This window comes from Saccopteryx leptura, chromosome 1 (assembly GCF_036850995.1).
Source record: "Saccopteryx leptura isolate mSacLep1 chromosome 1, mSacLep1_pri_phased_curated, whole genome shotgun sequence".
Taxonomy (NCBI): Eukaryota; Metazoa; Chordata; class Mammalia; order Chiroptera; family Emballonuridae; genus Saccopteryx; species Saccopteryx leptura.
The window spans coordinates 159,173,892-159,191,540 of NC_089503.1; the positions used below are offsets into that span (position 1 = coordinate 159,173,892).

A 17,649-nucleotide genomic window follows, 5' to 3' on the forward strand; every position below is an offset into this window, starting at 1 on the left:
ATGTTCTTTCTTTCATCTCCCAAAGGGTAAACAGAGAGGTGTTGGATGTGTTAATTAACTCCATGGAGAGGATTCTTTAAACAATATATAGATGTATAAAAGTATCACACTGTACACTTTAATATCTTACTATTTTATTTGTTAATTATACCTCAGTAAGGCTGAAAAAATAAAAGAAATGAAACATTAAAAATGCCATGTCCCATGATACTTAGAATAGTAGACTCTTTAAAGCACTAATTTAACTTATAATGCATTTCTTACATTTTTATGTTTAAAATTCTCCTCTTTGCATACTTGGCATAACCAGTTCTTGTATTTTGAAGACTTGTCTTAATTCATGGTGGTGTCTGTTTGGCTTTTTAGGTACCAGCAAAGGCCAGACACCTTACTCGACAGCTTCCCTCCCGCCACCTCCACCACCCCATCCGGCCAGCCAACCGCCATTGCCAGCTTCGCACCCAACACAACCGCCCGTTCCAAGTCTACCTCCCAGAAACATTAAACCTCCTTTAGAGCTAAAGTAAGCAAAAGGTTATCTTGTCATTTCTTTGTCAGTCTCTTGCCATAAATTTTCAAACTGTGCTGGGCTGAATGCTAAGGGTTCAGTGGTAAATTGTGGGGACCACACAGGTGGACAGCAGGGAAAAAGAATGCCTAATCAGGCTGCTATCAAACCTTGAGACCATTGAGCAACTCTTGTCTATCTATATTTACAGTGGTTTATTCTTTTAGGCATTCTTTGGAAAAAAATTTCCACTGCCTTTCTTAAAGTTCTGAAGCATTCTTCAGGTCAAACCACCACCATCACACAGCCACCATTGTTATCAGCATCACCACCTCTACCATCACCACCTCCACCACCTCCACCATCATCACCACCACCTTCACCATCACCACCACCTCCACCATCACCACCACCTCCACCATCACCACCACCTCCACCATCACCATCACCTCCATAATCACCACCGCCACCACCATCACCACCATTGCCACTACTACCATATTTTACTGACAGCCTATGATGTGTTAGGCATTTAACATATATAATCCCTATTATCTTATCAAATGAATAGTGTCATCATCATTTCACAGATGAGGAAATGGAATTCTACAGAAACTAAATAACTTCTCTAAGATCAGACAAAAATAGAGTAAAAATTTGAGCCAATGTCAGTCTGAATCCAAAGTGAAGCAGGTTTCTCTCATCCTTCAGATTCAGGGCTGTTTTAAAAACCTAGGAAACTTACTCAAACTTAAAATTTTTTAAATGGCACTTTTTAGAAATGTCAAAACTATATGGGTTGCTATGCATGTGCTCTTTACCCATGATTTACCAGAGTATGTGGTTGAGAAAAAAACAAGTGGAAGATTAAAATAGAATGAAATATTGTTAAAAAACAACAACAACAAAAAAAAAAAAAACAACTCTCAGAGAGCAGCAAGCTTGAATTCTTCTGGCAAGTAAGGAGAGATCTTCCCTTCCTTCTTCTAGAAAATTGCTTTCCATGACTCTCCTTTACCACAAATAAATAATATCCCCAAATGTTTAGCTACAGTTCGTTTTTCCTTCACTTCAATCCCCTACCAGATTGATGTTCTTTACATTTAAAGTTTTAATACCTGTAATCTAAATAATAGAATCTGTTAATACCTGACTGACAACTTTCTTTAAATGCTGATAAGTACAATTTAGAGCAGGGGTTGAAAGTATGTTAGTAATGGGTAGCCTCCAATATGTTTCACTTTATTATGATTTTGGGAGGATTTAAAGGTAGTAACCAGAAGATGTTAGAGCAGCTTAGTGGCTATTACTGTCTTTATGGCCTACATTGTGTGTTTATGTCAATCGTATACCGTTCTAAGCATTCGATTCCTGAACATTTATAAGCCATGAAGACTGGTACATAGTAGTCTGATCAAAAGAATTGTGAAGAGAAGGAGTATTTGGCACTGCTGTTTTAGGATCCCCAAGATCACCCATGTACAGAAGATGTACTAACAGGACTCAGCATACCGTAGCACTGCTGTAACACTCACCTCCTACGGCTGGGAACAGCCCCACTGAGAGTGCTCCTTCCTCCAGCTATGAAAATGCAATGCATGTGTGATGTTGCTTTTCCAGAAAGCCTATTAGAGACAGGTTTTTACTGGGAACTAGTCACATAGACACCTGCTACCTAGCAACTACCAAAATACCAGCCTTCTAGAAAAAAAAATAGGCAGATGTTCATCATAAGTCACATTGTTTATACAGTCTAGGCATGGCAAAGCACTCTTATCAATTGGACAACTCTTCATATCAGTGTAGAGAACTTTTTAGAAGCTGTGTTCCCAGATACAAGCCAAGGGGCAACCTTGGTAGCAGATTCTTCTAAAAATAGCAGTTTAAGGCCTGCTTTTCTGCAAACTTACTCCCTAGGATCCACCACGACAGGCAGGGAGTAAGAAGTTGTAGAAGGAAGAAAGGATTTGAAAACCTAATGTTGTAGCCTGTACTACTACTTCAGAAGGATAATGGTCAGTTTTTTAGCTTTGCAGAAAATTCTTGCAAAGTTGAAAAAGAACTGCCAACCAGCCGGGCCCAAATTCATATTTGATGGCAACAATAGCAAAAACTACCAATTGTCATAAACTGTACCTCTCCCCCCTACCCCCCCCCTTAATTAAGAACTTCTAATTAGAAATTTGGACTCATCTAAGAGTTTCCAACTCCACAAAACACATGCTCTCAGAAGAAAGCAGAAGAGAAACAAGAGTCTTAACTGTTTTATTGCCTAAATAAGCTATAATAGGAATATCTGAAAGTTAATTGTCAGATGGAAAGAATAGAGGGAGTGAAGGCTAAAGAGCAACCCTAAGATAACGTATTTCAAAAGTAAAAATGTGGTGTCCATTTAGCATTTAGCTCTCATTAGAGAGCCCAAGTAAATTCCGAAATGAAGAAATATCTGGGTTAGAAACTTTCCTCCAAGAAGAGGAAGCTAGATAAGACACAAAGAGGAAATGAAAGCAAAATGGGTCTTCATAGTCAGGCTCAAAAACTGATATTTAATGTGAGAGGGAAATGTATGGGATGATCTTGAATTAAAATTGTGAGCGATTTTGTGCTTTTCTTCACACGCCCACCCTTCAAAACACACACCGGGAGTTTTTCTCCGGTGCACCCTCTGCTGGCCTGAAAATGCCACTCCTCCCCTCTCCAATCAATGGCTATGCTCAGGTCAAGATCTAACAGATTATTTTACATTCACTCAACAATTATTTTCTAAGTCATTACTTTATGCCTTTGTAATAAGAGTTCAGGAAACAGTGACTAAAACAAAGACGCCAGTTCACATAGAACAGGGGCAAGAAAGCAAAGGAATAAAAATAATAAAGAAGTAAAGTATATTGTTTATTAGGAAATATTGAATGCTATAAGAGAAAATAGCGCAGGTTTGGATGGGGTAGCATGAGGGTGGGGTTGAGGACAGTGTGTTGCAACTTAAAACAGAGGAACATGGCTCTCTTTATAAGAAGGTATCCTTTTTATTTATTTATATATTTTTGTATTTTTCTAAAGTAAGTAGGGAGGCAGAGAAACAGACTCCTGCATACGCCCCACCGGGATCCACCGGGCATGCCCACTAGGGGGTGATGCTCTGCCCATCTGGGGCATTACTCCATCGCAAGGTGAGCTATTCTTGCGCCTGAGGCTGAGTGCATGGAGCCATCCTTTAGCACACAGGCCAGCTTTGCTCCAGTGGAACCTTGGCTGCGGGAGGGGAAGAGAGAGATAGAGAGAAAAGAGAGGGGGAAGGGTGGAGAAGCAGATGGGCGCTTCTCCTGTGTACCCTGGCTGGGAATCAAACCGGGACTTCCACACGCTGGGCCGATGCTCTACCACTGAGCCAACTGGCCAGGGCTATAAGAAGGTATTCTCGAGCAGACTCCCAAAGTGAAGGAGTTAGACACGAAGGTGTCTGGAAGAAGACACTTCCCAGTGGAGAGAACAGACAGAACGAAGGCCTGGAATGTTCAAAGACTAGGAAGAAGGTGACTGGGTCTGAGGAGAGCAAGGGAAGGGGGGTAGCAAGAAAAGGCTTAGCTCACGCAGGGCCCATGTGGGTCATGCCAGAGATTGTGGCTCTTATCCTAAGTGACCCACAAGTTCACTTGTGTTTTATAAAGAGTACCTTACCAGAGGACTGAAAAGAGACAGTGGGCAAGTATAGAAGCAGGGAAAGCCGTTGGGCAGATAACGCAGAAACACAGGCAACGTATAGATGGGGTTCACCCAGGGGCTGGCAGTGAGCTTGTGAGAGGTGTCCACAGTCTGCATATATCTTGGATTCAGGACGTGAAAGAAAAAGAGGGTGGAAGATGGCTCCTGGGTTTTTGGCCTGAACAGCAATGAGATGATGATGTTTCCATCAGCTGAAATGGGAAAGGCTGCAGGGGAAGGTCAGGGGCGTGGCTGTGTGAACCTTGAGGTGTCTCTTAAACATCCGAGTGGAAATGTGGAGGAGGCAGGCAATTGAGTATAAGTAGGGACCAGTTTAGGAAAAAGTACTGGTTTAAAAATATAAATTTAAGAGTCATAGGTGTATATTTCATGCTTAAGGCGTGAGACTGTTAAGATTCCCAAGAAAGTGAGTATAATTAAAGAGAAGAAATGATCCCTGAGGCACTCCAACTCTACTGGGTCTAGGAGAAGAAAAATATCAGAAAAGGAGAATGGAAAGGAACAATCAATAAAGTAGAAAAAACCAAGAAGCCAAGGTAGAGCTCCCAAGGAGGAAGCAGGAGCTGTCTCAGAGACTGTGAAGGCCAGTGACTGAGCGCTGTGGGGGTCAGTGTGCACGTTTCTGAAGCAGTGGGGATACATCCTGGCTGAAATGGCTTTAAAACAGGGGTCTCAAACTCAACTCAGCATGTGGGCCACAGAGCAAGATCACAGCCGTTCGGCGGGCCGCACTAGGTCTATAAAATGCAACTGTTACACAACACTTTTCAGTGTCACAAAACGACCAGAAACTGTAGTTCGTGGATTAGTCTGTGGGCCGCAAAAAATTGTTCGGCGGGCCGCATGCAGCCTGCAGGCCACGAGTTTGAGACCTCTGCTTTAAAAGATCAAGAAAGGAAAGAACTTGGAAATTTCAAGTACAGACTGTATGTTAAAGGAGAAAGGGGAAGCAAAGAAATGGGGCTGGTGTGGAAAAGGTGTAAAGATTATTTTTTTCACTGACTTTAGAGAGAAAAGGAGAAAGAGAGAAAAGAGAGAGAGAGACATCAATCCATTATTCCACTTATTTATGCATTCATTGATTGATTTTTGTATGTGAGTCTGCAACCTTGGCATATTGGTGCTATGCCCTAACCAACTGAGCTGTCCACCAGGGCCAAGATTTATTTTGTTTTTAAGATGGAAGAAATAGCAATATGTTTGTATGCTAATGAGAAAGAGCCAGTGAAGAGGGGTAAATGATCATGGCAAAGAAGGGGTAGAATTCCTGGAACCAGGAACTGGAGCAACTGGGACTAGTGCTCAGGGGAGGGGCTAGCTTTCCAAAGGAACAATGGACCAGCAAGGTTGACAGTTCTCCCCAGGGGCAGAGGCTGTATTGACTAAGACAAGAAAACAAAGCTCTTGCTGGGATAGAGGAAGGAATCTCAGGAGACCGTGTGGTCTTTATCACCTGCCTACTCCCCAGAAGTCACTTGTAAATATATCAGTCAGGTCAAGATGCCATTACAATGGAAAAGACTGGAGGCAGGTAAAAATTAGAAATAATAAATAGCCTTAAAAATAAAGTAGTGGAGGCCAAGGTTATATTGTATTTTATTTTATTTTTTTATTATTAATTTTAATGCAGTGACATTGATAAGTCAGGGTACATATGTTCAGAGAAAACATCTCTAGATTATTTTGACTTTTGATTATGTTGCATACCCCTCACCCAAAGTCAAATTGTCTTCCGTCACCTTCTATCTGGTTTTCTTTGTGCCCCTTCCCTCCCTCCGCCCCCTTTCTCTCCTTCTTCGCCACCTCCCCCCCCCCCCCCCCCCCCCCGCTTACCATCACATTCTTGTCCATGTCTCTGAGTCTCATTTTTATGTCCCATCTATGTATGGATTCATATAGTTCTTAGTTTTTTCTGATTTACTTATTTCACTCCATATAATGTTATCAAGGTCCATCCATGTTATTGTAAATGATCCGATGTCATCATTTCTTATGGCTGAGTAGTATTCCATAGTATATATGTACCAAAGCTTTTTGATCCACTTGTCCACTGATGGATACTTGGGCTGTTTCCAGATCTTCGCTATTGTGAACAATGCTGCCATAAACATGAAGGTGCATACAGATGGCCAATAGGCATATGAGAAAATGCTCAACATTACTAATCATTAGAGAAATGCAAATTGTACTTTAAACTGTATTGTTTCCCCACCTAGTGGTCAGACATCAGCTGGCTCTATTTTTTGCTATGTCACTCAGACACCTAGAGAGACTCTGAATTGGATCAAAAGAGCATAGTCATCATTATTAGTGTTCGAATCAACATTGGTAGTGTAACACATTTTTTTTGTGCTATTGTTTAAATTTAATTAAAATTTTGACAGTGTGGCTAATTGTTCATATGAAAACAGAACCCATGGTTGAATATTTTGTTATATCAAAAAAAATTACATGATTATTAATAGTAATGAAACAGGAAAAGTGAGGTAATAAGAAATAATAAATAATAGGAAGTGACTAAGGTTGGAAAAAGGAAAGGTTAAACAGTTCTTTTCCATGAGGTCATTCATAGTCCGCATAAGTCTTATTTTGGAGGTTTTTTTTGTGTGTGGGGAGCATGCTCTAAAATCAGGAGAAAAGTAAGAATTTACCATTATGACCTTTTTATTAATTACAAGTGATTTCAGTTCTCTCAAATTTGAGTCTTGCCACATTAGCCAGGCATTGCCGCTGCCTTGCCTACCTCCATTCACAGAGCAATGGCTTGACCAGTCAGAGTCCTGCGATTGTCCGTAACACAGGAAGGCGTGTTCCACAGAAAAGTTCTCAGGATTTCTGTGGCTGGTACAGAACAAAGTTTTATGCATCTCTTGGGTCTCCTCCTCCTTTGAGAAACAAATAAACTGGCAATTAAAAGTTAGTCATGAAGATAAGTTATGAATAGTGAATGAAGCTTAAAGGTCAGCAACTTGACATCTTTAAAGGCAGGAGATGGAGCTTGAATACTTCCCAAAAGTGGCAGCGTAGTGATGATGGTCCTAACATTGTTTTTCTTGTTTAATTTGTCTTGCAATACCCTAACCACAAAGACGCTGCCAAAAAGCCTCCCTGCCTAGATAGACTATTATCATAACTGGTAAGCATCCTTTCTTCTCCTTTACCCACTCCCTCTGTTTAGTTTTTGTGACCTGGGTTGCAACTACTACTGTAGTTTTATTGTTTGCCTCTTCATCTCTCTGTGGTGCTGTTCTCAATGCTGGGAACACTTCTTCTGAGCAGTTGGTGACACTTCGATCTGGATTTTTTCATGACACCCATGTAGTTCTCCTCTTCATTTTCCCTTCCATTCTTCATGAGCATTCCTATTTTTACCATTATTCCATATTTGTTGACTATTTCCATGTTAACACATTTTCAAATTCAGACCCATCTAAAATAAAGTAAGATTTATTTGCTTTAAGGTTGGGTCCATGAATAAATGTATGCATACAAACATTATCTACAAGTAATAAATGGTTGCATGACATATAGACACATGTATATGAATGTGATATGCAGATAGCCTTCATGTTGCTAGTGTTTCTTATTCATCCAAGTGTTTTAGGAAGTAAACTACACACCAGATAGTATTTTTGACTTAATATTCTTCATAAATGCTAATGCATAATTCAATTAAATAATGAAAGTTGATTTAGTTTCTTGGTACAACTAAGACATCATTAATTCATCTAAATAAAATCCTATACATGACAGGAATTATTCTGATACCTTTCTAAAAAATGACAATAATAATAAATTAACTAACAAAGTGACAGTCTCTTTCCTCAAGGGGCTGTGGTCTCACAGTAGGAAGACAGACGTGCATCAATGTCTCTGTAATTATAGTAATACTGAACAATCACTATAATGGAACAGTATATGACACAGAGAAGACTCAGCTGCGTGGGCTTAGAGGAGTCGGGGATAACTTCACTGAGGGGAGAGTGGTTAAGGAAGAACTTAAAGATTAGGGAGGGCTACAGTAGGAGATGATGAGAAGGAAAACAGCAGGGCCAAGCATGGAAGAACAAAAAGAATGTTCAGAGTAAGTCAGTTTACTGTTAACATGTGGGAAAAAAAAGTGGGCTAATAATAAAAACCTTGTATACCATGGAAAGGGCTATAGATTTAATTATGTAGAATGTCAGTATATTCTGATGTCTGATGCTACCTTGTGCTCTTAATTAATATTTAATTAATTAAAATTCATGTACAGGCCTAATTTTTTTAAGAATTAAATTTACATAATATAACATGCTGCCACAAGGAAGTGAAATCAGTGACTATAAACATCATTTTCAACCTTGGCTGAGAAAAGGAAGATCATCTTGTAACATAGAGGATTTAGACAGGTAAAGAGAAGTGCTTGTTCTTTATAAATGAGTCACTTGGGCTGAAAAAGGAAACAAAGAGTGAGATATCTAGAAGAATGAAAGAAGAATAACAGTAATAATAAAAATAATATAACGATGCACAAAAGAAAGGGGATGAAAGGGTTACAGTCACTGATAATTCGAGTAAGATTCAGATAAGATTCAGAACACAGGTAGAAAGAAGGGGTATTAGTAGGGATGGTATAACTCTAGGTAAGTTTGTGGTTAAGTAAATGTATTTTCTTAAGAGAGCTCACAACCAATAACTGCTATTTGATCAGTGAAATAAGAAGCAAGATCACCTCATTACAGGGAGGACAGGGGGAATAGGAGAACTGAGGAAAATGGTGAAGGTTTTGCATAGCCATGGAGAGAGAGATGATGCAAGAGAGGGTTGACTAGGAAAAATGTGTAATGAGATTATAGAATACTGTAGAGGGGATAGTTGATATTGAATGACAATTATTTATAATACCTGGAATCAATAAAATGGCGATTTTCTCTAGCTATGCTAATCAACCTGAAAATAGAAACAGAAACTATAGATGGTTCCATAAACCATTAGGGATTTGCCAGGCCCCGGTGTCAATAACTAAGAGCAGTTGGAGTGAGGTGGTTTGGAATGATGCAACTCGGAGTCTAAGCCACAGGTGATGGGAGTAAAGCCCTGTGGGAAACATGTGGAAAACAGAAAGGAGTAAAGGATTGGAACTAATTCTCTTGGGTATCTACCATAAAACCAATCAAATGCTTCCAGAATCCCAGGACTGAGTTATTGATATACTGCTGTTCTAACAAAAAAAACATGGCTGCCCTGAAGCAGTGGATTAATTGTGTGTGTTCAGTATAAATGGCCAGTTCTGTGGTCAAGTTCCCCAATTCTTTGTTTTGCTGCTCCTGCTGCAAAATACAAGGCTCATAAATACGGGGATAAAGCCTATTCTGATGATTTCTGAAGTTTTACATCACAGCAAGTATCAAAAAGAAAAAGAATAATTTTAAAAAGTATCCCTTTACTCTTTTTTATTGTAAGATGAGCATCTACTTATTCTATTTTCATTTTTCCTTCTTACTGGTTTCCAGAAGCCCTGTAAATGAGGAAAATCAAGATGGCTCCATGCACTTTGATGGTAAGGGGCAAAAACACGTTTTATTTATCTTTGTTATGTCCCGTTACAGAAGTTTAAGTTAATCGTTCTCATAAGGTTATTAAAGGATTGTCATCTTCACTGACCCATGCAAGACCCTTCTCTGCGTTTACTTATTTATTTGTTGATTTATCTCCATGGCACACTCTCTTTCCTCTCTTCCCCTTACCAGAGGCAAATAGTCTAATGTCCTTAATGTGTATGTGTCTATACATATTCTTTGCATACTGCTGTATGTGTGTGTATATTTATTTCAGTTTACATAAGCACTATGTTAGCATTCACTTTGATCTTTTTATACACTCAACATAATGCGTTTTGAGGGACCCATCCATATTGCTATATGTACTATATTTAATTTGTTGCTGTTAACTACTGCACAAGTACTCCATGGTATGCATCCTATACATTCACATTTTCCCTCCAACTCCCTAGTACCACAAATAATAATTCAGTGCACTTTCTTGCCCCCACGTGGACCTCTGAGAGACTTCTCTTAGAGATCTAGATATCCAGCAGTGGAATGGCTATTCATAGCTACAGCATATTCATTTTGCCTAAGTAGGACTAGCGTGCTCTCCAGAAGATCTGCATTTCTGTACACTCCCCTCAGCAGGGCAGGAGGATTCCAAGGTGTCTACCTTTCACTGTTCATGGATTCTTCAACTTTCCAATTGCTTCCTATCTTACATGTATAAAATGATATTTCATTTTCATATTTCTGCTTACTGTGGAGTCTGAGTACTTTGTTTATTAGCCTTTGTGTTTCTTTTTCTGGAAGTTGCCAGTTTATATCATTTGACCATTTGGGGTGAGTATGTCTTTTTCTGGTTTGCTTGCAGGAGTTCCTTGTATTCCAGATACTCAGCACATGTCATCTGTAGACATCGCAAATACTTTCTCTCATTCTCCCCTTATCTATTAACATAGCTCATCCTGTCCTCCACCGGAAATAATAAAATGACCACACTCAAAATTATTCATTTTACCTTATAATTCATGCTTTACACATTTTATTGAAGAAGTCTTATTCCTAGGAAATAAAAAAAATTATTTTCTATTTTCTTCTATAAACTTTATTTCTTATATTTAGATCTTTAATCTGTAGAAATCCAGATTTGTAGCCCCAGATTTAGAGCTGGTTTCCTCATCACCATACTCTGAAATCACCCTTTTCTCATTTCCTTATCATGCCACCTTTATACCCTATCACCTCTGTGTGTGTGTGTTTGGGTGTGCATTAGTTGTGAATGTCTGTAAATTTATGTGTCTGTCTTTGGGCTCTCTATTTCATTGGTCTATCTGTTTCTATACCAACCACAGTTTTTATTCTTACTGTTTTAAATAATTCTTAATATCTGGTAATTAGTTCATACTAATCAACACCTGAGCAGTAAAATATCTGTTCAAAAAAATCTAATTAACTTGATTTGCTTGATGCATGAGAGTGAATCAGAGTCAAAAAGTCAAAAAGTGCAAACAAGTTATACCTTTGATAATACCTTTGTTTCAGACAAGCCCACAAAAGCCATCATGCATGCCTTTTATAAAGAGAATAAAGGGTGTCTTCATTATCTTATGAAAGCCAATGAAATGATTTTATAATTAAATTACAAGTATCAAAAAGCCATAGTAAGGATTTAAACCACATATTCGATTTTGCACTGTTATATATTCTATAAAACAAATGTTTTGCTTGATTATAAACTGTCCAGAATATTATAGTACACCTAATAACCCTGATTTAAAGTGCTTCTTAAATTACAGTATGTTAAATTTTATTCTTTTTTTATAACCCCTGTAGGTACTGGAAATCTAGATGAGGTCAGTTTTTTTTCTGCCTTCTCATATTATATTGCTGTAACTAGAATATTTAATAATTATTGTGATTTATTTACTATTGGTATAAACCAACAAATGAAAATTCTTATGAGTAAAGATGAATTTTTTTATCTTAGTTCATCTAAAATGCTTGAGACATCGAATACCAATCATTATTCTGACTCAGTAATTTTGTGGCACTGAACAGAAACTTAAGTCAGGCTACACATCTGAATTATATAGTAGGATATAAAATTAAATCTTTTGGGCTTTACTTTCCAAATCTATCTCCAAAATGGAAAAAATATTTTAAACAAGCCAAGTATACATGCATTTAAATTTATGCTTATTTTACTAAGTACTTGATATATGTAATATGGTGTACTCCTTTTTTGAATAATTTAAATTAATTATTATTAATATTTTCTTGACAGGAAGAAAGTGAAGGAGAAACATATGAAGACATGTATGAGTCACATTTATTTTTTTACCATCTAAGATGATATTTTTTGTCTAAGATGAATATAAAAATTTGCAGGAGGGAGACTGGGTGTATATTCAACACTGGGGTTGGGGGAAGCTTTATTGTTCAAATGACTGACATATAATGGTAACCTTCATTTTTATATGAAGGACTAAAGATTCTTTACTTCTCTGAGGATTTCAAGTGGACTTGGTTAAGATGCTGTTATATTAGAGTCCACACTACCCTCAGATAGTGAGCCCTGTCACATCAATGTCTGCAGCTGATGAAACAATCTAACAATATCTATCCACAGAGAAGCATCCAAAGAACAAGAGAAGAAAAGGGAAAAAGAGGAAAAGAAGAGATTAGAGCTAGAGAAAAAGGAACAGAAAGAGAGAGAAAAGAAAGAACAAGAGATAAAGAAGAAATTTAAAGTAAGAACCTGCTTGCTGATAGGTGAAAAAGAGTAGCTCCTTTTTACAATTTTCCCACAAATGGGGCACCATTCTTGAAACCTTACATGGTTGGAAAATTACTTAATTGTTGTTTTCCAAGGAGTAACTATCCTCACAACAGATATCTTTTTGGTTCCATATGCTCCTTTATCCCTGCACTAAAAATCTAATATGATAAAATTCAAATAAAATATGGTAACATAATTAGTCACACCCAAGAAATCTGCTGACTGAGTGAATGAATGCGCAATTACTCAAATCCATCGTGGCTCTCCTTGTTACACATTTGGTATTAACCTACTTATAGTATGAGCTTTGGACCACACACATCCCTGGGGCATGGTGCTATGGACACAAGAGTCTACAGATGAACCAGACCTCTCTCAGAATAAAATTTCTATGAGCTACTGTAACTGCTGGTGTCTCGACCTGACCTACATTGACTTCTGATATCTACTGTTTCTCATCCTTCTTCATCTACCTGGATTTCTGACCTCTGTCTCTGATAATCTCTGATTTCTAATTGTGTGACATCTGTTACCACCACAACCACTAGGTTATTCCCTTGCTGTCAAGAAACCACTGTACTTTTCAGGATATTAATTTTTAAAACCTCACTTTTGCTTGTTATTTTTTTTATCTACAAAGTTATTTTTAAAATATTATTTTCTTTATAGCAGGCAATGTCTACTCCACATTTATAGATAGACAACCACAAAGTTAAAAAAAAGAAAGTGCTTTTCCCAAGAGTACACCCACCATCTGCAGTGTAGCTCTCTCTTTGCTGTTTTATACCTGCAGAGAGCCAGCAGAATAACTTCACAATGCAAAGTGAGAAAAAACCTTCGCCTACCAAGCCGACCACCAGTATATGCCATAAAAACACATACCACTCAGAGTGGATTGTCGTGCACACGTGGTATTCAGTTACTTGTGGCTTCTTTTACAAGCTTTCCAGGGAGTTGCTAAGGCCCACATATCCCCACCTTCTCCTGGACCCCAGGCACAGACACCTATTCTTTGCTGGTCCTGCCTGACCCCTGTGCATTTCCCCGAACTTCTCCAATAAGAACATTGACCAGGAAAGACATTCACCCTCAATTTCTAGTTCCAACCTGTAACTGTTGGAAATAGGCAGGTTGGCAATTTGTGGCACACTGGCTTTCAAAACTGCATTCCTTAAAGATTTTCTGAGTAGCAAGGATCATAGGGAATTAGAGTTTTACATTTGTACTTTTAAAGAACTGTGATTAATTTTTTTCCCCTCTTTGCAGCTAACAGGCCCTATTCAAGTCATCCATCAAGCCAGAGCTTGCTGTGATGTCAAAGGGGGGAAGAATGAACTGAGCTGCAAGCAAGGAGAGCAAATTGAAATAATCCGCCTCACAGACAACCCTGAGGGGAAGTGGTTGGGCAGGACCTGCAAGGGGTCATGTGAGTGCAAACTTTCCTCTGACTTCAGACTGTCATCTTTCTGAGCCAAAATGAAATGTGCACATTTTTTCAGAACTACTCATAAGCATTAAGTTAGGAGTTTTGTTCAGGGTGAACAAAGCTAGGATGATTTAGAATGACAGGTAGCATTCCATCTTCACCTCAGCTATGTTATTTTTTTTAGTGGGGAACAATGTAAATGTTTATATTACTCCAGGGAGGAAAGGGAGGCATTAGTTTCCTCACTGATGCTAAAAGGAAAAAACTGAGTCATGGGAATCACTTTGGAATCTTGAAAATGGACTCCAGGCTTACTCCAAACCACAACAGCATAAAACTTGGACAAGGTACAGTAAAATGTGTGTCTACTCAGGAAGACTGTCTGTAAATCAGGATTGCAAGCAAAAAAAAAAAAAAAAATAAGGGGTCATTTTAAAGAGCAAATGTGCAACTGGTATTTTATTCACAACTTGAACATTTTTAAGCTGCAGTTAACATAAATCATTCCCCTTTTGGTAGATGGCTACATTAAAACAACTGCTGTAGAGATTGACTATGATTCTTTGAAACGGAAGAAAAACTCTCTCGGTCCCCTTTCATCGAGAACCATTGAAGATGACCAAGAAGTGTACGATGATGTCGCAGAGCAGGATGAGGTTAGCAGGTATGTGCAGAAACAACCTGTAAAACAGATCAGACTGTCTCCTCGCCAGGGATAATGGATGGTAAGGTCCTTCCATATTTTACCTTCCATATTTCCTATTGCTCTTTACCACTAAACTGAGTCACATAGTAACTCCAATATGAGTGCAAGGTCATTTGAAACTCCAGACTCTTTTATTTTACTCCGGGTTATATGTATCAAATACTACTTGAAAAATAATGGGCCATTTGTTCAATCTGGCTGAATGTATTGTCATTCCAAAATGCTGCTCTATAATATTCATTCCAATTTAATCTTAGAGATAAGATGCTTAAAAGAAATACGATTTTGTAAAATGTGAGCCATGAAATATAAAATTAAGTTCTAAGATACATAAAATTTATTGCTCTGAAATCTTCGAGTCTAAATACATTTGTTCTTATTTAAACATAGGGAAAAAATGCTTTTTACTACAACTCTACTTTGCTCTTAAAAGTACAAAAGTAAAAACTCAGTTCCCTATGATTCTTGTGTATCAACTAAGGGGCCAACTTTCCATTGCCCATCCACTCCACTAGATGAGGGTGAAGGCTCCCCCGTAAATTAAGGGAATGCCCCCCTCCCCGGGCAAAGGAACAGAACAAGACATCCCTTCTGGAGGAGCCAAGAGGGACCCTTCCCCTCTTCTTCTCTGTACCTTTTCTTCCTTCCCCTCCCAGTCTTCTGTTTCCTTTCTCCATGCCTCTTCTTCCATGTCTTTTCCCTACCTCTGATCTTCCTTGTCCCTTCTTCTCCTCCTTGCTTTTTCATTCCCCTTCTCCTTTCATTCCTTCTTTCCTCCAATATCTCCCATTCCTGATAAAATCACAATACCCTCAAGTTCAAAGAGATGGAGGAGGTCAATCTCTAGCCCAGTGAAGAGCCTTGTTTCTGTAGGCCCGCATTGTGGCATGGGAAATCCTCCGCTATGGTCCCAAAACACGAGCTATGCTAGAGCTTCTCTTGGGGGGGGGGGGGGGGGAGAGCATCTACATTCTTTGTATCTCAAATTTCAAAGAAAAAATGTTTTAATTATCAACCATTTAAAAAATGTAAAACTATAAAAATAGTAACATACTTTTAAGACACATGAAGAATTAAGTTCCTCTCTTGTGGTTTTTATACCTCCTGTCAACAACAATAGAATTTGTTGTGTTTCTTACTGGCAGATTATCTTTCTAAAATAATTATAGCCTGTAATGCCTTCTTACCATGTTATGAACATAAATTATGCAACTTATATCAAAACATGCAATGTAATGTGTACACTGGAGTTCACAGATCATGAATTGTCTTTAGTCATCAGACACCCATTGACATAGTTTTGGTTTCAGCAAATGTCAGTTTCAAGGTCAGTTAAAGTTCTAAATGGTCACAGAGATTTAAAAGTTTTTAGACATGTGTCATTGCATGTATATTGTGTTATGTTTATCTTTTACTTCTTTTTAAAAAAAAAACACTTTATTTTGGGGCTTTATGACAACAGTCATATTAATAAATACATATGTAAACTGATACATAAACTCAGGAAAAGTAAATAAATACACAAAGAACAATGCTCTTAAAATGAAGCATTCTTTAACCATAATGGGTGACTATTTCCCCAAACTAACACCACGACCTTTTCTGTTTTATCAAGTCCTCCACAGCACAGCTCTGAAAGACATGCTCTGGTTAGTAAATACATAGCAGAGAAAGAATCTTTTCTGTAACAGAGTGGAATGGGGGGGGGGGGGGTATGGCTTTAATGCTCAATATCTTAAACAAGTACAGAATCATAATATTTTCTAGCTTCTATTCCTCTCCTGCATATTGAATAAGAAAATGAAAAGAAAAAAGAGAGAGAGACATAATTTCTACACAAGTTTTGTTTTTGAAACTACAGCTGCTGCTGGCACGGATCTGCTAACAGAACATGCTTTGTCCTTAGTAGAACAAGGAAGGATGCTGGCGACAGCTGGCAGCTAGCCCTGGCAAGAATAGGAGACAGCCCGTCCTCTCCTCCCGCCTCCAGACGCCTCCTGGTCCCTCGCACTCCTTACCTGATCTTTCCTGATCCCTCCAGGGTAGGGAGAGCCGACTGTACTGCAGACTCTACAAACACAGGTCCCAACAGCTCTCCTCTCTCTTGTCTCATTTGAGGCAATTTCTAGAATAAATATGAAAGCTGAAGGAAAGGAAATTATCGATCCAAATTCCAATCCTCCATCACATAGCAAACATTTTCCTATGTATGTTTCTCAATCTTTTTTCCATGTATTCTTTTCTCTTTCTCTTTCTCTTTCCTTCTCTCCTCTCCTCTCCTCTCCTCTCCTCTCCTCTCCTCTCCTCTCCTCTCCTCTCCTCTCCTCTCCTCTCCTCTCCTCTCCTCTCCTCTCCTCTCCTCTCCTCTCCTCTCCTCTCTTCTCTCACACTTTCTCCTCTCCTTAACCTCTACTTCATCTGTTCAATATTTGCGTGGGGTGGGGTTTGTTTTGGTTTTTTGTTCAATATTTTGTATGCTAAACAGGATTTTAGGGAGTTGAAGAATTACTCTAGGAGTGCAACAATGTGTGACAGCTTTGCTCCTAATTACTATAACTTCGTTCTTTGGGCATTGAATATAAGAATCTCCAAGATGGCATATATTTATTGGAAGTGTCAGCCAACCAGATTATAACTCTGCACGTAATTCTGATTTCCTGCTTTATACTCAAAAGGAAATGTCAGAGAAAATGAGTATGAGAATAGTATGGAAGTAAAGAAAATACTTAAACTTCATCAAAAGTTAATTCCTTATTTGTATATTAGACATTTATAACATGTTTTTCTACAAAGTTTCACTGGCAAGGGTGTTTATTTATTTTTTTATTTCTAAATTAACCATAGCTCTGCATCAGACCAATTTATTTGATAGACTTTAAGGTTGAGGAGTCAGATATGAGTATATGATTATACTGTAGGGTTGTAATATCAGACTGATATCTGTTGCAGTGAATTATCCAAAGAGCAAAAATGGCG

The 17,649-nt window shown here is 38.4% G+C and overlaps 1 protein-coding gene across 5 annotated transcripts in view; it reads left to right on the forward strand.

Annotated features, from left to right (window-relative positions):
• Positions 1-17,649, forward strand: part of FYB1 (FYN binding protein 1) — a 149,455-nt gene that overhangs the window by 108,041 nt on the left and 23,765 nt on the right. For all 5 annotated transcript variants that reach the window (XM_066378664.1, XM_066378638.1, XM_066378674.1 and 2 more), the window contains exons 3-9: positions 367-523; positions 9,727-9,773; positions 11,596-11,615; positions 12,047-12,078; positions 12,392-12,512; positions 13,808-13,967; positions 14,487-14,631. In XM_066378664.1, coding sequence (XP_066234761.1) covers positions 367-523; positions 9,727-9,773; positions 11,596-11,615; positions 12,047-12,078; positions 12,392-12,512; positions 13,808-13,967; positions 14,487-14,631 — 682 coding nt within the window. The remainder of the gene's footprint in view (positions 1-366; positions 524-9,726; positions 9,774-11,595; positions 11,616-12,046; positions 12,079-12,391; positions 12,513-13,807; positions 13,968-14,486; positions 14,632-17,649) is intronic.